The sequence below is a fragment of the Chelonia mydas genome, chromosome 10 (genome assembly GCF_015237465.2).
Source record: "Chelonia mydas isolate rCheMyd1 chromosome 10, rCheMyd1.pri.v2, whole genome shotgun sequence".
NCBI lineage: Eukaryota > Metazoa > Chordata > Testudines > Cheloniidae > Chelonia > Chelonia mydas.
In genome coordinates, this window is record NC_051250.2 from 33,454,675 (window position 1) to 33,481,253 (window position 26,579).

The 26,579-nt window shown below is 62.8% G+C and overlaps 3 protein-coding genes across 4 annotated transcripts in view; 1 reads left to right on the forward strand and 2 right to left on the reverse strand.

Moving 5' to 3' along the window:
* GLIS2 (GLIS family zinc finger 2) overlaps nucleotides 1-10,764 on the forward strand; it is a 33,337-nt gene extending 22,573 nt beyond the window's left edge. The window contains exons 2-7 of one of the 2 annotated variants that reach the window (XM_043524110.1): nucleotides 1,764-2,105; nucleotides 2,410-2,582; nucleotides 3,122-3,298; nucleotides 4,098-4,231; nucleotides 4,926-5,044; nucleotides 5,663-10,764. In XM_043524110.1, the coding sequence (XP_043380045.1) occupies nucleotides 1,871-2,105; nucleotides 2,410-2,582; nucleotides 3,122-3,298; nucleotides 4,098-4,231; nucleotides 4,926-5,044; nucleotides 5,663-6,471 (1,647 nt within the window). In that variant the 5' untranslated portion in view covers nucleotides 1,764-1,870 and the 3' untranslated portion in view covers nucleotides 6,472-10,764. The remainder of the gene's footprint in view (nucleotides 1-1,763; nucleotides 2,106-2,409; nucleotides 2,583-3,121; nucleotides 3,299-4,097; nucleotides 4,232-4,925; nucleotides 5,045-5,662) is intronic. The other variant, XM_037911411.2, reaches the window with a different exon arrangement.
* Nucleotides 10,765-13,421: 2,657 nt separating this feature from the next.
* Nucleotides 13,422-21,330, reverse strand: PAM16 (presequence translocase associated motor 16). The gene is made up of 6 exons (XM_037911167.2): nucleotides 21,271-21,330; nucleotides 20,315-20,860; nucleotides 19,022-19,106; nucleotides 18,225-18,361; nucleotides 14,848-14,913; nucleotides 13,422-13,579 (listed from the first exon to the last, which is right to left on the reverse strand). The coding sequence occupies exons 1-6, from the start codon at nucleotides 21,328-21,330 to the stop codon at nucleotides 13,487-13,489; spliced, it is 987 nt and encodes a 328-aa protein (XP_037767095.2). The 3' UTR covers nucleotides 13,422-13,486.
* Nucleotides 21,331-22,016: 686 nt separating this feature from the next.
* The window catches only part of CORO7 (coronin 7), a 171,908-nt gene continuing 167,345 nt past the window's right edge, over nucleotides 22,017-26,579 (reverse strand). The window contains exons 24-28 of the mRNA XM_037910321.2: nucleotides 25,966-26,082; nucleotides 25,663-25,798; nucleotides 25,088-25,179; nucleotides 24,424-24,510; nucleotides 22,017-23,957 (exon numbers count right to left, since the gene is read on the reverse strand). Coding sequence (XP_037766249.1) covers nucleotides 23,952-23,957; nucleotides 24,424-24,510; nucleotides 25,088-25,179; nucleotides 25,663-25,798; nucleotides 25,966-26,082 — 438 coding nt within the window. The 3' untranslated portion in view covers nucleotides 22,017-23,951. The remainder of the gene's footprint in view (nucleotides 23,958-24,423; nucleotides 24,511-25,087; nucleotides 25,180-25,662; nucleotides 25,799-25,965; nucleotides 26,083-26,579) is intronic.

Sequence of the window (26,579 nt, forward strand, 5' to 3'; positions counted from 1 at the left end):
CTCTCTGGCCCCCTGCTGCCCCCCAAGTCTGCCTAGCTGAATATCCTCCTGGCTCCAGCAGCTTCGGGCTGGTGGTGATGGGGAAGCGCCTGCAGCCCCCTGCTAGCCCAGCTCTGGGCTCCCCACATGGCCGGCACAGGCCTGGTTCAGACTCCCTGGCCTTCCCTGCCCAGAGCCCTAGGCTGTGGGAGTTTGTCCCCCCAGAGCAGGCTGAGCTCCACGTTTGCAGGCTCCATGATGTGTTGTAGTCTCCCCCTGGATGGCAGGAGCAGCAAGGCCAAGGGCAGGCTCCTGCCCAGCTGTCAGAGCTTTGCCTCCCGCAGCATGGCTCCGCCGAGGATCTCAAAGCACCTGACAACCCCAGGGGGCTGCGGGTTGGGAGTGAGGGGCATCAGCAGGTTGGATGCTTGCCCAGATCCCCTCCACACTGGGCCTGGCATTGCCCTGGCATCTGTGGGCACCGCATAGGCCTGAGTAACCGCACCAAGCAGAGGGGCCAGCATGTGACTGGTGTATGTGGGCCCCACCCTGGCCTGGGCCCCACCCTGCAGAGCCCTGCGACTCCTGGCACTGCCCCCAGAGCTGTGGCTTCTGCAGGCAGAGGGGAAACAGCTGCTTGTAATTCCAGACGGGTCACCGTGCTGGGGGGGCTGCAGCCCGGCTCTGGACCAGCTAAGCCAGTTCTGCCGGCTGCCTCTGGCCCTGTCCTCCCCTCCCCACCTGGCAGGCTGGGCGAGGCCGGGGTCACTGAACCCAGCCCCTGCCTGATGGCTCCTCACTGATCATAGCACCCGCCCCCCGTCCGGCTTAGTGGGAGCGGGCATGGGGCTCCATGGAAAATGTAGGGCTGAGTTCTGAGCCAGGCCAGGGGAGGAGCAGGAGACCGGCCTCTCCAGCGCAGCCAGGGTGGTGAGAAGCTGCCGTTACTCTGCCCACAGGGGGTGGGGGGAGCTTATGGGGGGGGCACTGGGCACTGTGCAGGGGAGAAAGCTGGACAGGGTGGGTGGCAGGGGCAGTGTCGTGGCACCTACTGCACCTGCCTTTCAGCTCTGGAGGTCTGGTGAAAATGGGGTTCAAGGGGCCCCAGGATTGGGCTAGCAGGGGGCTGCAGGTCGAGAGGGAGGCGCACCAGCAGAGCGGGGGGTAGGGGGGACGGAGGCCTGCCTGCAGTGTCCTACTTTCGTACATAGAACTGTTCCTTCTCCAGAATCCGCCCTTTCATTTCTCAGCCCCCTGTTAAGAGCAGGCCTGGCGGCAAGTTTTGGGAGGGCTCCTGACAGCAAGTTTTGGGGGGCTCCTGGTGGCAGGTTGGAGGGGCTCCTGGTGGCAGGATTTCTGGCTCTTGGCAGCGGGTTGGGGCAGGGTGCTGGGACAGTTTGTACAGTGGGGGTGCTGAGAGCTATTGACCCAAACTGTAAACCCTGTGTATGATGGAAACCACTTCAAGTTGGGGGTGCTGCAGCACCCCCAGTTCCAGCACCTATCAGTTGGGCGGCTCTTGGCAGCAGGATGGGGGAGCCTGGTGGCAGGTTTTGCGAAGGGTTCCTGGCAGCAGGTTAGGGGGGGCTCCTGGCAGCAAGTTTTTGGGGGTGCTCCTGGCAGTCAGTGGCGGGGGCTCCTGGTAGCAGGTTTTGGAGCTCCTTGTCCAGATCCTGTGGCCACTGGGACAGGCTTTGTGCAGGGTGGGTGCACGGGTGGCCGTGTGTGGGTCCGAGAGGGCGGCAAGACCTAATTCACCCCCCTGCCCCTCTGCTCCCCTGTAGGTTGCCTGGGCACCCTGCCCCTGCCCCTGGGCTGCAGGGGGAGCAAGCCCCAGAGGACGCCGTCTGCTCCCTGCCGGAGGACGCTGCTAGCGGCCACACCGGGCACCATGCATTCCCTGGACGAGCCCCTTGACCTCAAGATCAGCATCTCCAAGCTGCGGGCGGCACGGGAGAAGCGGACTCTGGGCAGTGCCAAGCACCGGGCCTTGCACCGCGAGCTCAAGACCCAGGATGATGGTGCCGCGGCGATGGGCCCCGGCTCGCCTGGCTCCCTGCCAGCTGGTGAGAGGGGGAGGGGCGTCCAGGGCCCCACCTGGGGGGACCGCCTTCCTGCACCCTCTGGTACGGACACCAGGGGGGCGCCACCTGCATGCAGTCTTGTAAGGGTGGGACCAGTGGTGAAAGAGCCTTGGGGCACGCTCTGCCCCCTGCTGGCCACCTGCCCCTGGGGCTGGGCCCACATGGCTGGGGTCCCCCAGGTTGTGCTGGGATCCCTTGAGGCAGGCCATGAGCTGTGGGGCTGGGCACAGGGAGTGAGGAAGAGTGGGGGCGCCGCATCCTGCCCCAGAGGTGGCTGCATTGCAGTGGTGGGGAAAGGTGCTCAGGGTGGGAATCACTGCTCACCTGCTGGCTTTGTGCCCCCCAGGCCTCCTGCTGCCCTCCAAGTGCCATGACAAACGGGACGCCCGCTTCTCCTCAACACCCCTGCTCGACCTCAGCCTGTCACCCCCGTCCGACCCGGACTCCCCCGGCGGCAGCACCTCACTGTCCCCTGAGCGGCAGGGCAGCGGGGACCTGCCCATGGCCCCCACCCCCCATGTAAGTGATGTGCTGCGGCAGGGCGGGGGCTGGGGCAGATGGGGGAGCTGCTGGGAAGGGGGCTGGGGGCACCGCGGCGGCAGCTCCCTCCCCCAGCTCAGCAGGAAGAGTCTTTTCCAGATGGTTGCCCCTCTGCCCGTGGCAGCCCCAGACCTACAGCCCTGGGCCCTGCTGAGCGGGGCTGGGCTGCCAGGGAAGGGAGTGGAGGGGGGAAGGGAATGGGATGGGCTGCGGTGGGGAGGGGGGCGGAAAGGGCGGCCTGGCCTGTGCCTGCCTGGGGATGGGCAGGTAGCAGTACAGCAGAGCCTGGGGGAGCTGGCCCCATCTGGGACGCGGGGGGTTGGGTGCAAGGGGGGGGGCTCCTCGCACTGCAGAGCTTTGGGATCCAGCTGTGCAACATCATTCCTGATCCCCAGGGTGGGGCACTTCCACCCCCCCGCCCCAGCCAATGTCTCTGACCCGCCCCAGCCCCCCCGTCCCCCAAAGTCCCCTGCCCCAGCTGGTATCTTTGCCCCAGCACCTTTGTTCTCCCCCTGCAGGATTTCCCGTCCCTGCGCTACATCGACGGCCTCCCGAGCTCCTTCCAGTTCTTCCTGCCCCTGGGCTCGGGCGGTGCCCTGCACCTGCCGGCCTCGGCCTTCCTCACCCCCGCCAAGGAGAAGCGCCTCTCCCCGGAGCTGCCCCTGCCGCAGCAGCTGGTGTGTCGCTGGGCCAAGGTGAGGGGGGCAGCTGGGCCCCAGGGGGCTGGGTGGGGGGCTACGCCCATGGCCCCAGTCCTGTTTAGGGTAAATCCCCTGACATCTGTGTTCTAGAGGAGGCTGCGAGGGGTGTGCTGCGAGGCGGAGAGGGGAAGCAAGAGGCATGCTGTGGGGCCGGGGGGGGCAGTGCAGGGTGTCCCTTGGGGTAGAGGGGGGCAGCGAGGGGCATCTGTGTGGCAGAGGGCAGCAGCGAGGGGTGTGCCGCAGGGCGGAGGGGGGCAGCGAGGGGTGTGCTGCGGGGCGGAGGGGGGCAGCGAGGGGTGAGGTGCGGGGCAGAGGGGACTGGAGGGGATGGGGCAGAGGGGACTCAAGGGGTGTGCCGTGGGGCTGCGAGGGGCGTGCTGTGCGGTGGAGGGGGGTGGGGCAGAGTGGGTTGTGAGGGACGTATTGTGCAGTGGAGGGGGGATGGGACAGAGGGGGCTGCATGGTGCGTGCCATGGGACAGGTCTTTGGGACACTGCCCCTCCTGGCCATTGGTAGATCTCTATGGGCCACCTCCCCGGACCCAGCGCCCACAGCCTCCGGGGCCGGCCACAGCCATGGTAGGTCTGGGCTAGGGAGTGACGGGGGGGGGTGGGTACATCCTGGCCAGTCCTCGGGGGGCCCGAGCCACTTCCCACTTGATCCCTCCTGCCGTGCATCAAAACACCCACCCCTCCCCCAGCCGGGCCCCCTGCAGCCACCCCTCCCCAGCCAGACCCAGTGGGGCTCCCCCTGCAGCCGCCATCTGACCCAACCCTGCCCCCCCCCCCCGCAGTGTAACCAGCTCTTCGACCTGCTCCAAGACCTGGTGGATCACGTCAACGACTTCCACGTCAAGCCGGAGAAGGATGCGGGTTACTGCTGCCATTGGGAGGGCTGCGCGCGCCATGGCCGGGGCTTCAATGCCAGGTGGGGGCCGGGGGCGGTGAGGCTGGGACAGCGAGCTGCGGGGAGGGAGGGAGACGCGGCGCGGGACCTCGAGACTGAGGGGAGGGAAGAGGAAGGAGAAATTCAGGCAGATTGCAGCTTCCAGCAAACCATGTGTGTCAGTTACACCACCAACTGTTAGTGACACACTGGCTGGTTATGGGGAAGGGATGGGGTGGGATTGGGGCTGGGAGGTTACGGGGCAGGAACGGGGGCTGGTTATGGGTTGGGATGGGGATCCGGGCTGTGTTGTTACAGGGCGGGGAGATCAGGGCTGGGTGGTTAAAGGGCAGAGACTGGGGGGTTGGTGTGGGGCAGTTACAGGGTTATGGGGCAGGGATGGGAGGATCTGGGTGGGGGTGGTTATGGGGCAGGATGGGGATTCAGTGGGGGTCAGGAGCAGATCTGGGCTCTGCGCCGATTGCCGGGTATGACAAGTCCGTGTCCTCTCTGAGCTGGGGACAGTTCCTGGCCCCCCCGGGGCGGCTGTGGGGATTTGTGTGTCCTGTGACGTGGGGGGGAGGAGGGCAGCTGTTCCATCAACTCCCTGGGTTCCCATGGCAGCTGCAGCCCCACAGCACTCTGCGGGCCGGCTCACCCCAGCTGGCTCCCCCTCTCCCTGGAGCACCATGCTGGGCCGGCTCACCCCAGCTGGGTTCCCTTCTCCCTGGCGTAGGTACAAGATGCTGATCCACATTCGCACCCACACCAATGAGAAGCCTCATCGCTGCCCAACCTGCAACAAGAGCTTCTCCAGGTTGGAAAATCTTAAAATCCACAACCGCTCCCACACAGGTCAGTGTCGGGGATGGGGGGCTTGGGTGTCATCCCCTCGCACACAGGTCAGTGTCAGGGCAGCCCATGGCCTGGCGGCGGTGGCCCCTTGGCACACCAGGTCAGGCAGCCTCTGGCCTGGCAGCAGAGGCCTGGTGGCATGCTGGGTCAGGCAGCCTGTGGCCCAGCAGCGGAGGCCCCGTGGCATGGTGGGTCAGCCAGCCCATGGCCTAGTGGCGGAGGCCCCTTGGCACGCCGGGTCAGGAAGCCTGTGGGCTGGCAGTGGACGCCCTGTAGCATGCTGGGTCAGGCAGCCTGTGCGAGCACATGACCTGGTGGCGGAGGCCCCCTGGCATGCCACATCAGGAAGCCCATGGCCCGGTGGCAGAGGACCCGTGGCACGCTGGGTCAGGCAGCCCATGGCCTGGCAGCGGAAGTGCTGTGGCACGCTGGGTTAGAATCATAGAATATCAGGGTTGGATGGGACCTCAGGAGGTCATCTAGTCCAACCCCCTGCTCAGAGCAGGACCAACACCAACTAAGTCAGCCTGTGGCAGCCCGTGGCCAGGTGGCGGAGGCCCCGTGGCATGCTGGGTCAAGAAGCCTGTGGCAGCCCATGGCTGTTGTGTTCCCCTGCAGGCGAGAAACCCTACATGTGCCCCTACGAGGGCTGCAGCAAGCGCTACTCCAACTCCAGCGACCGCTTCAAGCACACGCGCACCCACTACGTGGACAAGCCCTACTACTGCAAGATGCCCGGCTGCCACAAGCGCTACACGGACCCCAGCTCGCTGCGCAAGCACATCAAGGCCCATGGCCACTTCGTGTCCCATGAGCAGCAGGAGCTGCTCAAACTCCAGCAGCCTCCCAAGACGCCCGTCGCCTCGGCGGAAGTGCCTTACGTCAATGGGGCGCAGCTCATCATCCCCAATCCAGCCGCCCTCTTTGGTGGGCACGCACTGCCCGGCCTGGGCGCCTCTTTGCCCATCCCCCTGGCCCCGGGGCCCCTGGACCTCAGCACCCTGGCCTGTGGTGCCGTGGGCTCTGCCGCTCTGCCAGGGCTTCCAAGCCCCATGCTGTCCCTCAATGGGGCACCACTCAACTTGGCCAAGAACCCCTTACTGGCATCTCCCTTTGGTGCCGGTGGGCTAGGGCTGCCAGTGGTGTCCCTGCTTGCTGGCAAGACAGACATGGAGAAGTGCCAGATGGGTGACACCAGGGTGGCCAAAGCGGGCAAAGCTCAAGGGCTCGAGAGCCGCAAAGAGTCGTGCGACAGGACTGAGCGGGCCCGGCTCAGGCGTGCTCCGGAGAGCCTGCCGCTGCTGCCTGGCGCGGTGCTGGACCTGTCCACCGGCGTGAGCTCTATGGGCAGCCCCGAGGCCCTGCCGCCTGGCTGGGTGGTGATCCCCCCTGGCTCCGTCTTGCTGAAGCCGGCCGTGGTGAACTGAATGAACGAAGCCCAGACGCAAAACGAGGCGCCACCTTGGCATGGGTCTCGACGGGTGAATCTGCCAGCGGGGTTGGGGGGAATCCGGACCTCCCGCCCCCTTCCCCTGCGACTGCCGCTTGGGTCTCGCTTGGACCCTACACGAAGAAGAGTTCGACTCTTCTGAGAATAGCAATAATCCCCATCCCAGCCCTGCGGCCGGCCCGCATCACCGGCCCAGTGCAGGCCGCTCCAGAGGCCTCTTCATGGGACCCCCCAGATAGCTAATTGCCCCCTCCCTGAGCCAGCCACACCCTAAAGCCTCTTGCTGGCTCTCCGAGGTACCAACACTGGCACAGGACACAGCAGGAGTGGGCTCATGGCTCTGGCAGGCGCCGGGCTGGGGCACCTGGGTCGATTGTGGCAGCAGAGCAAGTGCTGGAAAGGGACGACTGCGGAGGGACCAGAGCCAGGCCGTGGCCTTGGTGGCAATGGGGCCGTGGAGCTGGATCGGGGCCGTATGGCTGGCCTGGTGTGCCATCACCCCATCTCTCCCTGGGGGCTGCCTGCCTCAGGCAGCGGCAGGCGCTGTTATTTATTTATCTCACCCAACCCTCGCTCTGACCGGTCCCCCATTGGGCCCTTGTCCCTGGTGCTGACCAGGTGCCCCCTGCCTGAGGCCTGAGCCACGCAGCCACCTGCCTTGGGATCCCAACACCCAGCCCCGTGCCCACTCCCCAGTCAGTGCCAGGTGCTCGTGTCCTTGTGTCCTCTGCTGGCTGTGTGGGCGATGATGGCGTCCACGCAGCCCCGTAGCTGGGTGGGTGTGAGCGATCCCAGAGGAAGGGCCCATTGACCCCCCTGCCCAGCCTGCGGTTCCTGGGGGCCGTGTCCCCTGGCTCCTGCAGCAGAGCTGGCCCCCTGGCACTGGCCATGCCATCTGGCCATCACACGTGGCCTGGCAGGGAGGACGGTGCCAGCAGAACCCACAGACACGGGTATGTTTCCCCACCCTTGAGCCCCATCACACAGGCAGCCCTGGGCACCGTCCTCTCTGGCTTGGGGTAACCCCCCCCACGCTAGGACTGGCACTGCCATGGCGCTGGGCTAGCGGGCTCCCTCCACTCCAGCTCCGGTTCCCGCACACCTTGGGAGGCTGGCTCATTTCCAGAAACTCCCATGCGAAGGGCTCTAGCGCCTCGCTCACCCCAACACCTGCCAGTGGTCCTCTCCCATCACCCACCTCCCTGTGCCCGTGCCAGCCCGGCCTGCAGCCCAGCCAGCGCCCCTGGAGCCCAGCGGCGCTGACCCGGGAGCTGCCAGCCCAGCCCAGCCACATGGGACCACCAGGAGCCGCTGGAGCGGGGTGTTCCCGTTCTCACCCCCAAGCCGACGGAGCTCCCACCCTGCCCAGTCTGACCCCCCAAGAGCGAGTCAGCCGGGCCCCGAATGCACCCAGCCCTCCGCGGGCCCGTGTGCCAGTGGAGGAGGCAGTGCTACTCAGCCGCAGCTGGGCTTGCCCGGTGGAGATGCCGGCGAGACAAGACCACGATGAACTTCTGGACTGCAGCCCCATCGCCCTTCAGCCCTGGGTTGACTGGACTGAGACAGACAGACGGACCCCCCAGTCCTGTGGGGAGCCCTGCCCCAGACCCTCCTCCCCCACCCCCGACAACGCATACTGGCTGAGTATGCCGCTCACCAGCTCCCGTGCCCCTTCCCCAACCTGGGGGAGGGGGGGCGGGGGCAAGATTGCCTTCAGCTCTGTTAGTACCTTAGCATGTAACGCAAGTGTGCGTGGCTGGCCGGCGGCGCGGGGCGGGAGCCCCCCCCTCCCCCTTCCTGGCTGTGCACCCTGGCCTGCTGACTGGGAGGCGAGTGCCGGGGCAGTGCTTCAGTTAACACCCTGAGTGGGCAGATGCCTGTAGCCTCCCGCCCCAGCACTGCAGGGAGCCATGGGGTCACCGCCCACAGCCTGGCGCTGCACCGGCCCAGCTCCCATTCCGGCCAGCTGCCAAGGGCTTGTGGTCAGCTGAGTCTCATCAGGCCGGGGGCTGAGCCCCGCCCGCACAAGGCCTGCTGTGGATGCTCCCCAAACTGGTTTCCCCTTTGGCCAGATCACCCTACGGAGCCATTGCCCATCTCCCAGTGACTGGCTCAGCAGCTGCAACCTGCTCCAGCCCATGCCCCTGCCAGTCCAGCCCCAGTCTGACTGCCCGGGGCCCTGGCTAGCCGTGCCCTGGCACACTCCACCTCCCCGAGGCGTGGCTGCCAGGCTGCCTGTGGGCACGTGGCCTGGGCAGGCTGTTGCCCTGAGAGCTCCCCGGGGTCCGTCCTTGGCCAGGGGCTGCGGCATGTGCAAGTAGGTGGGACCCCACTAGCCCTGTCCCCCACACACAGAGTAATGCCCATGGGCTGGGTGCAGCCAGCTCCCCATGTTCTTCTCTGACTCCCTCGATGGGCCTAGCTGTGCCCCCTGCTGTCCCTGCCCCAGGGGGCGGGTTGGAGACACCCCAGCCAGCCCTGTGGGCAGCCTGGTGAGCAGCAGGCCCAGTGCCAGGCTGAGACCAAGTGGCTTTGGGTGACAGCCGGATGCCCCTGGGGCACCCGGTCCTGAGGCGGGGCAGCGGGAGGCAGAGCCTGGCCCATCAGAGAACTGTGGTTATGGGTGCCAGCTGCTGGGGCGCATTAGCTCCCCCCAGCTGGTCTCCTGCCCCCCCATGCACCCGGCTAGTTAGAAAGCTAATTACACACAGCATAGGGCCACTCTCACTGCCCATGGTGCAGCCTGGGGGCGGGGCGGGCTCTGTTACCCCACAGCACTGGGGGCTGATGTGTCTGCCCCTCCCAGCCACGTGGCATCACAGCCCTTGCTCGGTGGAGGGACACAGCTGGTGAGCTGCTGGGGCCCTGCCCTGAGTGAGGGGGCAGCAAGCCAGCCTAAGTTACAGCATTAAATGTGGGGTGGCCAAGGCTGTGGCCTGAGACTACAGCTCCCAGCAGGCAGTGCACCACCCGAGCAGTGCCTACTGGGAGTTGTAGTCTCCAGGAGTCACCTGCCCATAAGGAATAGAGCCACAGCAACGTGCAGATTGGGCTCATGCCATGCGGTCTAGCGGGCTCCTCCCAGCCTGGCAAGGGCCTGGTGTGGTTGCCCCCAGCAGGCAGCAGATCTAGGCAGGGTTGGCCCCTGTACTACATGGGTCTGGAGGTTCAGCTGTGGCCAATGACAGAAGGCGGGTGGGCTGGCTGGCACCACAGAGCTGCACTGAGCCGTTGCGGGTGATGCCCGTGGGCTCAGCCCATCTCTTCAGCTGGCGCTGCCTGGAGAGACCCGCGCAGTATGTACCGTAAGCTATTCTAGACACTCCAGGACCAGCCAGGCTGGCCTACGAACGTATAAGCTACATAAACTCTTTAGACTGGTTTAGCACTTTGAGTGGCTGCTCCAGAGCCAGGCTCCTCAGGCACAGCTAGGCCCGGGCATGGCATGGCTGTGCCCACAGGAGCAGGCTCAGGCACTTCTTGAGGATAGGGCATCTCCAAGCAGCCACCACTCATGCCCAGGTCTCCTGGCCTCTCCCCCTCCCCACGCTTGCCCCTCGGACGCTCCCTCCCCCGCAGAGGGATTGCTCAGTGCTCGCCCCAAGGGGCCCCCCCGGACTACTCCTCCCTTGCAGGAGGGGTCTCGTTGTCTTTTCTGCTGCTCCTGGTACACAAGGGGGTCCTGCGTACCTCTCCCCTGCCCTCAGCAGGACCCCTGCTCTGCTGCCACCCTCCAACCAGGAGACCCCCCTAGCCAGGGCTCTAGACCCCCTCACTGGCCACATCCTCCACCTCAAAAGCTCCAGTGCAGCTGCTGGAGGGAGGGGCTCGCAGGGTCTGGATGTTACAGCACCGCAGCCCAAGTCTGGAAGGGAGCCAGCCCCCCAGAGCCGACTCTTGGGGGGAACTGGCATCATGCTTGCCAGCTCTGGGGCTGCTGAGAAGCCCCTGCCCTCTCGCCCCAGGCTGGGCGAGCAGCATGCCACTCAAAGGGTTAACAGTAGCACAGCATGTGCTTTGTGATAGACTAGGCCTGCCAGGGCCGGTATATGTTTTGTTTTTCGGTCGTTGTCGCACATTCCAGGCTCTCGGTATTTTACCCGTCTCTAAGTGCCTTTCTCTGGTAGTGTACGTTCTTTCTCCTCTCGGCTCCATTGCTGTTAGCATAGCGTTTAACTAAAGAAACAAAGCGAGACGCTCACGACTGCCCCTCTCGGCCTCCGGAGGAGAGGAAGTTTATTAAGAAAACAATAAAGTGAATTGACAAGTTTCTTTGGATGTGTCGACCTGTGATTGCTTTTCAGGGGCTCCACCCTGATCAGCATTGCCTAGGGACACCACCCCTGTGAGCACCTCAGCCTCCCACTGGCACTTGCACCTTTAGGTGCCAGCGACGGGCACAGCCTGTGCTGGGAACGGGCGAGGGGTTGCACAGGAGCTGCTGGCAATGACAGGCAGTGGGCAGGGCAGGGCTCTGGTGTGGGGATGGGAAGAGCTGGGTTTGAGCCCGGAGCTGCTGGGAGATCTTGGACAAATGGCCATCCATTTCCCTTCTCCCTCGGTGTCTAGCTGGCCCACAAGCTCCTGCCTCCTCCCAGGTCTAGCCAGTGCCCAGCGCAACAAGGCCTGCAGGTGCTACCGAAACAGAGAGGGGGAGCCAGGACACTGCAGCCCCCAGTTTGGGAACCACTGAGCCCTCTGGTATGGACATCTCCCCCCAGTGGGCCAGAAGGGGCCCCAAGGGAGGCAGCCAGGTCAGGCTTAGGGTTTGGGATGAACCTCAATGTTCTCAGGAGTGTCCATCTCTCTGTGCAGCCAACCCGGGGCAATGAGGAGCGAGGGAGGGAATGTCAGAGTCATGTGTGGCCTAGCTGAGTGCCCAACACACCTGCCCCGCAGGGCCAGGGAGCCGAGAAGGGCTTGTGCAAAGCAGCACAGAGGGCAGTGCTATAAAGGCTGTGCGTGTGTGTCATTGTGGTACCGACGGCCCTTAGGAAAGGGAAACAATCTACTATGCCAGCTGGGCTCAGGCAGGGTTAGTCCCTCTGGTCAGTTCCCCCGGGACAGGGCTCTCCCAGCCAGATCTCAGGACTTGGTACAGCTAAACCCACACAGGGTGGGGGCTGCCGTCCCCCGAGAGCTGCAGGATCGCGCTGCTTTGGGAACATGCCGCCTGCCGCCCCCCGGGTGGCCTGGTAGTTACGATGACCAGGAGTGGAGGGAGCACGGGTCTGACAGCTGTTGTGATCAGTGGCTGCCAGAGCTCACCTGACCGGAGGGGTTTGTGGAACAACGCTGCACCCAGGAAATGCTCCACGCATCTCAGGGCAGCTGAACCCTGGAGTTTATGGGGGAACCCCCAGAAGCCATGCAGGCTGCTGCCCTCCTCAGTCTGACGGGCCCAGGCAGGTGGTCACAGGCAGCAGCACGGCGGTTACAGCCTCCAGGGCTCAGCCGTTCCCGTTGCTCCTACACTCTAGTTTGGCAAAACCCCCTTAGAAATGGTGAGATCTGGTTCCTGAGCCCCCTGGGCTCAGTCTGGTCCCAAGAGCCCATCTGTGCCTGGCCTTCGGGGCTGCACAGGAGTGGCTGAGAACAGGCAGCTGGGGCCTTCCAAATGGCTGGGCAGAAAATGCGTCACTGCAGCCCCCAGGTGAAACCCGCGGCCTCCTTGCCCTGCTAAACTGCTGGGCTCTTTAGGCTGCCCCTCGCCCCCAGGGAAAGCTGGGCGTACAGGGGTCCAGTCAGGTAGGGCCAGCTCACACTGACTCCCCGGGGCTCAGCAGCGGGTCTCCTCGCACGGCAGCTTTCCCACGTCCTAGCAGATCTCCGCCCATGTTGTCTGACTCTTCCTCCCCAGCAGACACTGACCTAAGGCCACTGATGGACCTGGCCAGGGAGTGGAAGGGCAGATACATCTCTGAGATGGTGGGTGCAGTGGAAAGTGTCCACCCCCATCACACTGAGCCAGGGGCACAGGGAAACCCTGTTTCTAGTGCAGGGGTGGGGAAACATTTTGGCCCGAGGGCCACATATGGTTATGGTAATTGTATGGTGGGCCATGAATGCTCATGAAATTGGGGGTTGGGGTGCGGGAGCGGGTGAGGGCTCCAGCTGGGGGTGTGGGCTCTGGGGTGGGGCCAGAAATAAGGGGTGTGGGGTGCAGGAGGGAGCTCTGGGCTGGGGCAGGGGTGCGGGCTCTGGACTGGGGCTGGGGCTGAGGAGTTTGGGGTGCAGAAGAGTGCTCCGGCCTAGGATGGAGGGGTTCGGAGGGTGGGAGGAGGATCAGGGCTGGGGCAGGGGGTTGGGAGGAGGTCAGGGGTGCAGGCTCCAGGTGGCACTTACCTCGAGTAGCTCCCGGAAGCAACAGCATGTCCCCCCTCCGGCTCCTACGTGGAGATGCAGTGCCAGCTCTGGGTTCCCAGCCAATGAGAGCTGCAGAGCCAGTGCTTGGGGCGGGGGCATTGTGTGGAGCCCCCTGGCTGCCACTACGTGTAGGAGACGGAGGGGGGACATGCTGCTGCTTTTGGGAGCTGCACGGAGTGGAGCAAGCCCCCGACCCCACTTCCTGGCAGGAACCCGAAGGCCAAATTAAAAGGTCTGATGGGTTGGATGCAACCCGTAGTTTGCCCACCCCTGTTCTAAAGCATGGGGCTCCCAAGGAGGCAGCCAGCTGGCTGCATATAGCACCAGGCATTTCTGGCTCTGCGGCAGGTGGGGGCAATTGGACGCCATGTTTCAAGGCGAATGGTCCAGGAAGGAATGGTCCTCCCCCATCTATCTCATTGCCCAATTGTCCTAGTGCATTATGGGAGGTCCCTGGCCATCCGGTAGTGGATACAGCTGCCCGCAGAGCAATGGGCCAGGCTGTGACCCCCACCCAGCTCCCCCACGGAATCCCCTGAATCCAAACCACACAGAAGAAGCTGCAGAGAGGAGATTTATTGGCTGGCTATAATTTAGAGGGGCTGAGAAGAGGGCATGGGGAGTAGTTACGTCTCTGGCTTCTGCCCCTGTTCTCTTTCACTCTGTCTCTGGGCCTCGATTCGAAGCTCTTCATCCAGCCGCTCCTTGGCTCTCACCACCTGTGGGACAGTGTCTCCAATGAGTCTCACCTACCGCCCAGTCCGCCATACCTGGGCCAGGCCTCAGGCCCAGGATAGCCAAGCGACATGGCTGCACTTCACAGGGCAGCCAGGAGGAGGCAGCAGAAACCACCTACATGACTGGCTAAATTCCCTCTAAGCTGCGCAGCTACCTATTAAGCCCCGTGCAGGGGCTCAGGTGAGGAGAGGTGCCCCTCTCCGCTGGCCCCAGTGTGGATCTGTTGCGGCTGGGGGAGAGGAGCCCCCCGCTCAGCCCGGCCCCAGCATGGACCTGTCTTGGCCAGGGGAGGAGCATCTCCCTCAGCCCGGCCCAGGCCCACCGGAGCTGCCACAGCCGGGGAGACATGCCACTCCCCAGCCCCGAGATCCTGAGGCAAGAGAGGGCTGGGGGGAGTCGTCTCTCCCCACCGCAGCCCCAGGGCAGCCTGCACCCCAAACCCATCATCCCTGGCCCCATCCCAGAGCCCCCACCCTCTGCCCCAGCCTTGAGCCCCCTCCCACACCCCAAACCCCTCCCCAGAGCCTGCACCCCCAACCAGAGCCCTCATCCCCCCATGCTGCAACCCTCTACCCCAGCCATGAACCCCCTCCGACACTCCAAACCCCTTGGCCCCACGCCCGTCACATGAGTTATGTGCACCAATATGAAGGTGATGTGTCACACATCGCCTCCATATTGGTGCACATACAAAAATTAATTCCGCACTTGGACGTAAAAAATTAGAGGGAACACTGGTGACTGGCATGGGGGGCTGCTGATACTGGCTCCAGGCGAGGCCCCACCATGCAGCAGCAGAGGGACCTGAGAAAGATGCTGTAGCCCAGGGAAGTTTGCCCCCTCAATCCACATGCTCCAGAGAGCACAGGATGGCAAACGGACGCTGTGCCAGACCCCAGGGAACTCGGCCTTTCTCAGGGTCTGACATGCTGCCATCGGAGACACCCAGGGTCCAGCCTGTGTGACAGGGGGCCCAGAGAGGTGTGGGAGCATGTGGGCAGGGCGTGGGGATGGAGACACCCAGAGGGCACTGCCAGCAGGACATTCACCCTGGCAAAAACCCCTGAAAAGGTCTGCTTCTGCTCAAAGGGGTAATTAGAGCACCACAAACAGCGAGGACAGCCTTTGAGCCTCCAGCCCCAAGCGCCAGCTCCTAAGAGAGCCAGCCAGCCCCTGAACCTGCGAGGCCAGCCCAATAGCCTGGCACAGAGCAGGATGGATGCCCAGACCCATCCAATGCCCCACTTACCTTAGACTGCAGGTAAAACGATCCTCCCACTGACTTATCATTCACCTTGAATAAGTGATCGTAGTTCTGCCAAAGGAAACAAGCCAACTGTGAGCTGCCTCTCCCAGCTGCCCCTCGCTCTTCATTTCAGCGCATTGCCAGCTGGCTGTTCTCAGCCATAGTGACAGGTCCCTCCAGGGGACAGCCATGGCAGTGCCTGCGTCGTGAGGAAGAGGGAGGAGCCACCCTCGCTCACTGACACTCCGCCAGCAAGGGCATGCAAATTTGCTGGGGGGCTGTCATGGGGGTTGAGTCCAAGCACTTCAGCCCAGAACCTCTCTCCCCTCTGCAGCACTGGAAAGCCCTGATTACAGCGCAAGCCAAGAAGGGTCCCGGGGTAGAGAGGAAGGTGCAAGTGCCTCAATGCACCATGGGTAACAGGCCTGCTGAAGGAAGCTGCTGCACTGAGATCAGAGGTGCCCAGCCCCAACTAGTCACCCACAACTAGTACTCCCTGGAACAAAACACGCCGCCACCCGGCCATCTCCTGCCATAAGAACGTAAGAATGGCCATATTGGATAAGACCAAAGGTCCATCCAACCCAGTATCCTATCGACAGTGGCCAATACCAGGTGTCCCCGAGGGAGTGAACCTAACAGTTAATGATCTAGTGATCTCTCTCCTGCCATCCATCTCCACCCTCTGACAAACAGAGGCTAGGGACACCATTCCTTACCCATCCTGGCTAATAGCCATTAATGGACTTAACCTCCATGAATGTATCCAGTTCTCTTTTAAACCCTGTTATAGTCCTAGCCTTCACAATCTCCTCAGGCAAGGAGTTCCACAGATTGACTGTGCGCTGAGTGAAGAAGAACTTCCTTTTATTTGTTTTAAACCTGCAACCCATTAATTTCATTTGGTGGCCCCTAGTTCTTATATTACGGGAACAAGTAAATAACTTTTCCTTATTCACTTTCTCCACACCACTCATGATTTTATAGACCTCTATCATATCCCCCCTTAGTCTCCTCTTTTCCAAGCTGAAAAGTCCTAGCCTCTTTAATCTCTCCTCATATAGGACCCTACCCAAAACCCTAATCATTTTAGTTGCCCTTTTTTGAACCTTTTCTAATGTCAGTATATCTTTTTTGAGATGAGGGGACCACATCTGTATGCAGTATTCAAGATGCGGGCGTACCATTATCTATATAAGGGCAATAAGAGATTCTCCGTCTTATTCTCTTATCACTTTTTTAATGATTCCTAACATCCCATTTGCTTTTTTGACCGCCGCTGCACATTGCTTGGACGTCTTCAGAGAACTATCCAAGATGACTCCAAGATCTTTCTCCTGATTAGTTGTAGCTAAATTAGCCCCCATCATATTGTTATTTTTTCCAGTGTGCATTACTTTACATTTATCCACATTACATTTCATTTGCCATTTTGTTGCCCAATCACTTAGTTTTGTGAGATCTTTTTGAAGTTCTTCACAGTCTGCTTTGGTCTGAACTATCTTGAGCAGTTTAGTATCATTTGCAAACTTTGCCACCTCGCTGTTTACCCCTTTCTCCAGATCATTTATGAATAGGTTGAATAGGATTGGTCCTAGGACTGACCCTTGGGGAACACCATTAGTTCCCCCCACTGATCACATCAAAAGTGGTGTCTTAGGCGCTGACTCCGTGGGTGCTCCGGGGCTGGAGCACCCATGGGGAAGATTTGGTGGGTACAGAGCACCCACTGGCAGCTCCCTGTCCCACGCCCGGCCCCAGCTCAGCTCTGCTCTGTCTCCTCCCCTGAACGCGCTGCCCTGCTCTGCTTTTCTGCCCCCCTCCCCACCCCGGTTTCCCGCAAATCAGCTGTTCACGCGGGAAGCCGGGGAGGGCTGAAAAGGAAGCGGCGGCTTCGCGCTCAGGCCCAGGGAGGCAGAGGGGAGCTGGGGCGGGGAGCAGTTCCCCTGCATGCCCCCTGGGTTACCTGCTGCAGCGCGGGTGACCCTCCTTGCACCCCCCCCGCCCCACCTCACCTCCGCTCTGCCTCCTTGGGCCTGAGCGCGAAGCTGCCGCTTGCTTCTCAGCCCTCCCAGGCTTCCCGCGCAAACAGCTGATTTGCAGGAAGCTGGGGGGGGGGCAGGGGGGGAGAAGCAGAGCGGGGCAGAGCGTAACTCAGGGGCGGAGGCGGAGCGGAGGTGAGCTGGGGCTGGGCGGGGAACTGCCGGTGGGTGCTCTGCACCCACCAAATTTTCCCCGTGGGTGCTCCAGCCCCGGAACACCCATGGAGTCAGTGGCCTAGGGCACCACTTTTGGCCGGTTGTTAAATTTAGAAGCCTTTTTAGAACTGGTTGTCCAAATTTAACAATCGGTTCCGGGAACCGGTTCCAGCTCACCACTGGTTACCCCTCTACATTCTGAAAATTTACCATTTATTCCTACCCTTTGTTCCCTGTCTTTTAACCAGTTCTCAATCCATGAAAGGATCTTCCCTCTTATCCCATGACAACTTAATTTACATTAGAGCCTTTCGTGAGGGACCTTGTCAAAGGCTTTCTAGAAATCTAAGGACACTATGTCCACTGCATCCCCTTTGTCCACATGTTTGTTGACCGCCTCAAAGAACTCTAAGAGATTAGTAAGACATGATCTCCCTTTACAGAATCCATGTTGACTTTTGTGCAACAATTTATGTTCTTCTAGGTGTCTGACAATTTTATTCTTTACTATTGTTTCAACTAATTTGCCCGGTACTGACGTTAGACTTACCGGTCTGTAATTGCCAGGATCACCTCTAGAGCCTCTCTTAAATATTGGTGTTACATTAGGTATCTTCCAGTCACTGGGTACAGTAGCTGATTTAAAGGACAGGTTACAAACCATAGTTAATAGTTCTGCAATTTCACATTTGAGTTCTTTCAGAACTCTTGGGTGAATGCCATCTGGTCCCGGTGACTTGTTACTGTTAAGTTTTTCAATTCCAAAACCTCCTCTAGTGTCACTTCAATCTGTGACAATTCCTCAGATTTGTCACCTACAAAAGACGGCTCAGGTTTGGGAATCTCCCTAACATCCTCAGCCGTGAAGACTGAAGCAAGAATTCATTTAGTTTCTCCGCGATGACTTTATCGTCTTTAAGTGCTCCTTTTGTATCTCGATCGTCCAGAGGCCCCACTGGTTGTTTAGCAGGCTTCCTATTTCTGATGTACTTAAAAAACATTTTGTTATTACCTTTTGAGTTTTTGGCTAGCTGTTCTTCAAACTCCTTTTTCGCTTTTCTTATTACATTTTTACATTTAAGAACACCAGGCTTCAGCTGGGGAAAAGGGGCTGGCCTCTCAGCAACCTGCTGCCATGCAGGCCTGCCTGCTGGACCGTCCTGCTCCAAGCCATGACTTTACCTTCTGAATTTCCTCTGGGCTGAGCTTGGAGATGTTGAGGATCTGCTGGGCCTCCTGCAGGCTGATTCCTGAGATGCTGGTGGCTGCAGCAGACTGGGGTCCAGCGCGTCCCCGCGCATCGGCCGCTGCTCGGCTGGCTGTTCAGAAAGACCCCAAGCTGATCACTCCTCCAGTCACAGCCCGCTCTCCCTGGCGCACCTGGCCACAGCGCTCACAGGAGAGCTTACCTGGGGCTACTGAACATGCAAAGGGAAGTGCCACAGGACCTCTATGGACATAAGGGAACGGGGGCGGGAGCGCAGGGCATGGCCACATGAGCCCAGGATGCCTGGGTTCAATTCCAGTCTGTCACAGGCTGTGTGCGGCAATGGGGATGATCCTGCCCTCCCTCCCAGAGGATCCCCCTGCTCTCTGTACAGCATTCAGAACTGTCCCCACCAGGGCCACCCAGTAAGCCTGGCCCAATCAGCCACCGAGCAGGGCCCCCAGGAAACAGTGGAATCCCAGCCCAGGTCCCCATCCCTGCTCCCTGCCTGGCAGCAGTTCATGTTACTAGCCTGGGTCCGTGCAGGTAACACGCTAACACTAACGCACATTACTGAGCAGTTATCACAAGTGAAGGTGCCAATCCAGGCTGCCTTCTCCAGCCACAGGCTGCAGGCGGAGCTCAGCAGCACAGGCCCAGTGCCCGCCAGTAGAGCCAAGGCTGGGGGTCATCCTCAAGGACAACGTGAGGTTTCCATGGATATCCCCCTTGGATGCAAGAGACAAGGTTGGCGACGGTGACTGGTGCTTACCTGCAAATTCCTGCCTGAGCGCCCGAGCGAAGGCCCTGCCCACCACCTGCACCCCCACCACGATGATCTGCGCCAGGTACTTGGCCTGCAGACAAAGCACAAGCAGTGAAATGCCTCCTGCTGACAGGGGCCTACAGAAGGGGCCTTCTGAGTGGGTGTGCCCAGGTTACTCCTCGGACCTTGCATAGTTCAGGAAGGGAATCAGGTAAATAGGGAGATCCAGCGGCTCCCCCTCCCGCGCACAACTCAGGCACTAGTCAGCTTAAAAGCACTCTCCTCCCCCAAAGCATTCACCCTGCCGAAAGCCAGCAATCGGTTAGCCCGGCCAGTGACATAACATGGTCCAAAAGAGCCTGGGGCAGATCAGGGACCAATAGGGCCAGTGCCCTGGGACTAGTTAAATCACTGGCTATGGGAGCCCAGGAAAGGCAGCCAGAGGCGACCCCAATGCTCGCTGGGCGCTGGATGCAAAAGGGAAGGGAGGCCGCACAGCTGGCGACGCACAGTGCGGTTCTAGACAAACCCTGCACTGGCGGGGAGACTTCACCAGACCGTGCACCTGAATTCAGAGTAACCTCAGCCTTTGCGCCCAGCAGCCCGGGGTGTTCCTGTTACGCAGCGAGCGCCTTCTAGCGGCCAGGCAGCTGCACGTCCCTGCTGGCTGGCTGCAGGGCAAGGCCAGCCCGGCCCTGGGCACCGGAAACGGAGGAGCAGCTAATGCCCCTGCATTAGCATGTGAACGCGACCAGACAGGCCGCTGTACACTGACGCCAGGCGCTGGGCTCACCCCTCCCAGCGGCGGTCAGAAGCCCGGGCAGAGCGAGTCGAGGGCCGCCCGGGCCCCCCGCCCCCGAGCCAGGGGAGTTTTCCCAGCCCCCATCCCGCGAGGCCTCGGCACACGCACGCTCTGCCCAGGGCCGCTTGCCATGGACAGAGCGCACTGGGGCGACGGACGGACGGACGGACGGACGGCTCCCTGACCTCGCGCCGCCGGCACCGGGGGGGAGCCCGGGGGCTGTTCTGGGCCGCCCAGGCTGCTGCCGCTCAGACGGGCCCGGCCGAGCCGCACGGACCCAGCCGCTTTCCGCGAGCCGGGGCCGGGGCCGGCGGCCGCGCGGGCTGCCCGGGCTCCCCCCCAGCGCCGCGAGGGGCCCCGCGGGCGAGTCCGTGGACCCAACCTCCGGCGCCCGCCGGGCAGAGGGGCCCGGGGCCGGCACCCCGCGGCGGGGCCTGCGCAGGACGGAGCGCGGCTGGGGAGCCCCGGCTCGGGGCAGCGACCCCGGCCCCGCTCACCATGTCCCCGGCGCTTCCGGCCTGCGGCAGGCTCCGGCTCAGGGAGCGAAGGGCAGCGGCCCCCGCGGGGGCGCCATAGAGACGGCGCCGGGCAGAGTGTCCCCGCAGCCAGCGAGCGGCAGGTGCCGAGCGCCGCGCGAGAGGGGAGCGCGCCCCCTGGCGGACGGCGGGGAGGCTGCAGCGGGGGCGGGGCTGGGTTCCCCTGTCCCGGGAGCCAGACCGCTCATCCCCATCGTGGCCCCAGCGCCCCCCGGCCTGACCCCAAGCCGCCCTCCGCTCTGCGGGGGGCAGCCGCGTCACGGCCCATCTGCAGCGCTTGTGTTGGGGCTTTGGGTCCTGGCCCGGCCCGAGATCCGCCACGCTCCGCACCCGCGGCCCCTGGAGTGTGCCCCCCTTCCGGGCTGGGACCGGCCACGTGGGCACAAGCCATGGGGGCCCGGCCCGGCCCCATCTCCCTGGCGGGGAGGACGCGGGGGCAGCAGGGAACTGGCTGAGCTGGCATTTGGCCACGTCCCTGGCACGACCCGCCCCGGCGAGCTGAGTGCCCTGGGATCAACACTGGCTGGGGTGGAGCCCTTGGGCGGCGGTCTTGCCCCATGGCACAGTCCGGCCACCGCCCCTGCCAGGCAGGGAGGCGAGCCTGGAAACCCTGGGCAGGCGCCCCAGCTCTGGGGCAGCCCACCAAGTCAACAGAGTTGGAGACCCCAGAGCTCCCACGTTTGTGACTCCAGCCATGGCTCTGGGGCAGCTTGACAGGTGAACGACCCCCGAGCCAGACCTCCAGTCCCTTGAATGGCCAATTTCAACATGTTTAGGTTTGGATCCAAATCGCTACAAACCCAGACTTCAAACGATCAGCCAAGGGGGGGGCGGGCTTTCGTAGGTTGCCCTTGCTGCCTGCCTTCCACCCACACCCCGTGCAATAGCAGTCACTAGAACAACAGGGAGCCAGTTACCCCATGGCAATGGCAGTTCCCTTCCCCCAGGGCCTCGCATCTGAACTCAATCCTCTCCATGTTTTGGGTCACCTCCATGAGGGCACAGCCTTGCCCGCCCCCGGGCCCAGGCGTAATACAGCTGCAACTCCCAACCCCTCCCAGGCGGTGCCTGCACCGGGGCAGCCGTCTCCCAAGCTGCAGGGAGTCCTAGTCCTGAGCTGTGAACACAGCCCCTGCAGGTTCCAAGCGGGCCAGGCCGGAGCGTCAGTGATGTGCCTAGTGGGAGCTGAGGGTGCCCGGCCCTGAAAACTGCTGGCTGCAAGACGATGCGCTGGGCTCGGGTGTACCACCGCTGCATCCCTGTATCCCACCAAGAAAAATGGAGGGCTGGCAGAGCCCTGGGAGGCACCTTCCATTGGCCACAACTGTGGTGGTGAGCACTAAGGCTCACCCACAGGAGTACTGGGTCCGAGGGGAGAAGGCACAGTCAGCTGCAGTGGTTCAGGGACTCCCTACCCACAATGGCTACCTGCATTGGGCTTGGCCCTCCCAGCAGCTGCAGCCCATGAGCTGGGCTGCAAAGACAGCCAGATGACGGGCAAGTGGAAGTTGGCCACAGGCCAGCCTCAACAGGGAGCTGCGGCACCAGCCAGTCAAGAGGCAGGTGTGAGAATCCATCCCCCCACAGCCCTGGAGAAGGAGGAGGCTTTGCCTGCCATGCTGCTTTTCAGGGACTATAGATTTGCTGCCTCTGTTTGTTTTGTTTAAAATACCATTTTTTATTAAAACTCACGGCGCCGTTTCAGAAGCCCCCTCCCTCCTCTTCACTGGGTTGCTGGCATTTGTCCTCTCCCAGCGGACACCCACTGAGTCCCCACCCCCAGGCGCCCGGGCCTTACAAAGCACAGCCCCAGTCCTGCTCTTGTTGGCAAGGCAATGCCCCTTGCGGTGCCAGGCCCTCCAGGAAGGGCTGGGCAGCTGTGGGTCTTGGCTCAGAGTAGCTCGGCTCTGCTCTCTCACCCCAAGAGAACATTCCCCCACCGCCCAGGCAGGTCACATACCGGGCGACATCACGCACTCTCTGCTAGACACCGCCTAGGTGGGCTAAAGGCTCACACTGTTGGTGAAATATTGCGCAGAGCGAATGTAATGCTGGGGAAGGATGCCAGCCTGGCAGCCCTGGAGCCTGGAGGCGTCCAGACTGGGTATCCCACAAGCAGCAGGGCAAGCATCTGGAGCCCTCAGGTACCGCCCGCCTGAGCTGATGGGGGCGCTGCACTAAATGCCAGGGTCAGAGGGAAATCAGTAATAGTACCTGGAACTTGAGTCCAAGTTGTAACCAAGAGGGCACCGCCCACCCGCAGCAGCAGCCTGTGCCCCAAGCCCAGCCTGGGGTAGAGGGGAGGCTCCAGAGGCGTGCCAGTGGGGTTGTAGTGGAAGCTCCGCTGGGGCTGGGCCCAGCAGTGCCACACAGGCCGGGCACCCTCGGGTTCCTGAACCACACTGCTAAGCTCCAGGCCTGTGTCATCCCTGCTCTCTGCCAAGGCTACCCACCAGCGACTCCTGCCCACCCTCCAGACAGGCAGCCCTTGAGGCCAGGGTGTGGTGCCCCTCTTGGGAAGGCTTGTGCTTTGAATGTCTGCCGGACGGGAAACAGAACAAGTGTGACTTCGCCTTCAGATCTGAACTGAAGAACAATCCCAGGCCAGACCCCTGCACTGGATCGACAGGTGCCAGTGAGCCAGGTGCAGCGGGGCGACAGCCGAACACAGAGAAGGCACTTGGTGTACACTGTGCCGCAGTGATTCCAGCCTCTGGCCCTTGCTCCCCGCAGCCTGAAAGCAGCGTGAGGCATGTGCAAGTGCTCCGGCGTAGACTTGTGGAGGTGCTCAAGGCACCTGCAGCCCCGGGTATCAGACCCCTAAAGCCCAGTGTGTTGTGAGCAGGGCTGGCCTGAAGGAGGTGCTGCAGGCCGCGCCCTTGCTTGGGGGCCGTGCTCAGTCGGGCTAAAGAGATTGTGCTGCGAGAACAGGGAGGGTTGGTGGCTATGAAAGGCCAGGCTGGGAAGCCCCCAGATCCCACGGTAGCATCCCCAGCTCCCCACGGCCCTCTCCTTCCCCAGCCTTGCAGCCCCCAGGGTGGCTCTGTCCTTGCCCACGGTGGTTACCACCACAGTGCCATCGGCTGGGGCCCAAGCACAATGTGAACGTCAGCCGACCGACGAGCAGCTCTGCTCGAGGATGGGTGATTTGAGGTGCCCGGAGGAGCCCGCTGGTCCAACGGGCAGAGGGTATAAACTGGCCGAAGCCGCGGGCAGCATGGCCAGCCCCGGCCCGGCAGCACCGCGGTCAGCAGAGCGTCCATAGCCCTCCCAGACCCCACACGGAGAGGAGGGTGCAGCCTGGCGAAGCTGGCAGGATCTGGCTCACTCAGTCAGTTAGCCCTTAGGTAACAAGGCAGAGCCCGGCGCAGAGCCGGCTTCCCGGACTCTTTGGGAAAGGGCCTGGGCTGGGCCCGAGGCCCTCCAGGGAGATTGGTGCTAGATTGGGGAGCGGTGAAGCCCTGGGGTGTGGGCACAGTCCAGCAAAAAGCAAGGCCTCAGCGTGGGGGCTGTGAAGGCCAGACAGGGAGGTGGGGAGCCAGCAGCATTGGCACGGAGGAGATTGCGGTCCCAGGAAACAGGAGTCGCCCCTCCAGGGCTAGTCCTACAAAGAAAGAGATGGAGTGAGCAGGAGCCCGGGCAGGGTGCCTGGCACAGGGGTGTGATCACTGGACATGCTGCCCTCTCCGGATCCCGCCACGTCTCGGGCAGGGTACCTGGCACAGGGGTGTGATCACCGGGCATGCTGTCCTCTTGGGATTCCACCCCCCGTCTCGGGCAGAGCTCCTGGCACAGGGGTGTGATTGCTCTGTGCCTCCTCCAGAGCCCCACAAGTCCCTCTGGATATGGAGGGCCAAGAGGGTTTCTCCTCAGGGAACCGTCCGTAGCTCCCGCTGCCCAGCTTCCCCCGTGGGGGTGGGGAGCAGGAGGTGGGGTCCAGGCAGCACTGTGGCCCCAGCTCTCCTCCCCTCACGGCCAGTGAACTGAGTGACTGGCTCCTGCCCCCCACCCCCAGGGAAGCGTGTCACAACACCCCCCTGTCGCCCCCGGAGCAGGCCCCCCGGCCCTACCCATTCCGCTTCATCCACCCCTTCGAAGGATTCCTGCGGCAGGGGGTCGTCCCGGTTACCCAACTTGGCCACCATCGCGCTCAGCAGCTGCGGGGAGAAGGGCAGAGCATTGGTGCTGTCCTGCAATGGGACCCAGGGGGCCTTCCCAGCACTCACTGCCCCCACGGTGTCTACTACTGGCAGCCGGGTGGCGGAATACAGGCACTGCAGCCCCGCTCCCCTGCCCCAGGCACAGAATGGAGACTAACTGTCCAGTGGGCACTGTTGTGCCAGATACTCCCCCCTCACCTGGGAGTTCTGGTGGTTCAGCGCCTGGCGGGGAAGGGGCTCCAGGGGGCTGGTGGGCGGGTTCAGCGCCTGGCGGGGAAGGGGCTCCAGGGGGCTGGTGGGCGGGTTCAGCGCCAGGCGGGGAAGGGGCTCCAGGGGGCTGGTGGGCGGGTTCAGCGCCAGGCGGGGAAGGGGCTCTGTGGGGCTCGTGGGGGGGGGGGGGTCAGTGCCTGGCATGGACAATGGGGGTAGGGGGGCACCCAGTAGGGTCAGTGGTCCCCAGCACTGGGCCAGGTCCAGCCTGCAGCTGTGGGGGCAGGGGGCCTGGCTGGGCAGTGCTGGCTGGAGTGGCCAAGCTGAGGTGAGTCAAAGCACACAGATTCCCGGGGCAGCCCACCTCCTCCTTCTTCTGCTCGTCAGACTTCTCCTCCAGGTAGACCGAGGCCGGGACGTACTTCCGGGACGGCACATCCTGTGGGGCTGCGCTCACTGGCACAGATGGGTCCGGAGGGAGAGAGCAGCATCAGCACCCACCTCCTCACCCTCTGTGCCCCCCCCCCCCCCCCCGGCACTGGCCAGCCCCGAGCTCACCAGCCTTCACAAAGGGCCACCGAAGAACGGCTCCCACCTGGCCTCCTCCTGTCCCAGAGAGAGACGCCAGCCTGGGGTGCAGACCCTGCCTGCCCAGAGCCTGGCAAGGACCCCCAGATCCCTCCCCCTGCCCACTCTGAGCCCAGCAAGGGTTTGCTGGTCTGATCAGCCTCAGCTGGGTCTATGGGTCTTTCTCCCAGTGCCACATATCTGGGGACACCTCCTCCCTTGAGTGCCCTCACTCCACCCCCCGACGCTGGTGCGTGTGGGGAAGAGGAAGGTGCATGGGACCCACTCTGCACCACCCAGAGGCTAGCCGCCACCTGTGCTGCGCCCGGCGCTCTGGGCCCCTCCGCCTCCCATGGCCCTGCCCTCACCCACCTGGCGTCATGTCCCGGGGCTGCAGGCTGATGGTGCGGTGCTGCCCATCGGTGCCCGCACACCAGGCCGCGGCGGGGAGGGCCGGCTCCCAGCACACTGCAGTGGCCGGGTAGATGTCGTCCTGGAAATAGTCCTTCTGCACATGGGAGGAAGGCCAGGGTTAGGGGCTATGCTGGGTGAAGGGGCTCGGCCTGGCCAGCCCCCTAGGGGAGGGGGCAGGCAGCACAGCAGGGCTCGCTCCTCGGGGCTCAGACTGTCCCGGCCCAGCCCCCCGTGCAGCCCAGGGAGTCCGATGCCACCCACCTTGACTCGGGGGACCCTGAAGGCGACCGGCTCGATGGAGTTCTGCCTCAGGCGCAGAGCCCTGGCAAAGTCCACCTCCCGCACATCGCACTCTGTCTTGGGCAGGAACACAAAGCCCTGGGAAAGCAGAGAGGGAGATGTCAGAGTCCCCCAGGGCCTGGCAGCACCACCCCTTGGGGGCCTGGCCCCTGTGAATCTCACTTCCAGGGCACTGGGGATACCGCCGAGTCCTGCTTTCCTCCTCAGCGAGGGGCAGGGATGGCAACGGGCTGACGGACCCCCAGGAGGCCGTGTTCAGGCAGTGCTGCCGGCTCCCTGGCGTTGCCTACTCAGGGCACAGGATTTGTGCAGGCTCCATGGCCCTCTGCAGAGTTACAAAGCAAAGCGAGAGAGGGAAGGCCTGAACCACCAATGAGATGCAGCCACTTCTGGTGTGGAACGTGGCAGCTGATTAACAGCCCAGGAAAACAGCAAGCAAATGAAGAAACCTGACAGTCATTTGACACTGCAGTGGGCCTGAATGGAGGCAGAACGTCCTTACCCTAATTGGAACAGGAGCCCAGCCTGGCAACCCGACCCCTGCAAAAAGTGCCATGGGGTAGAACACAAAGGAT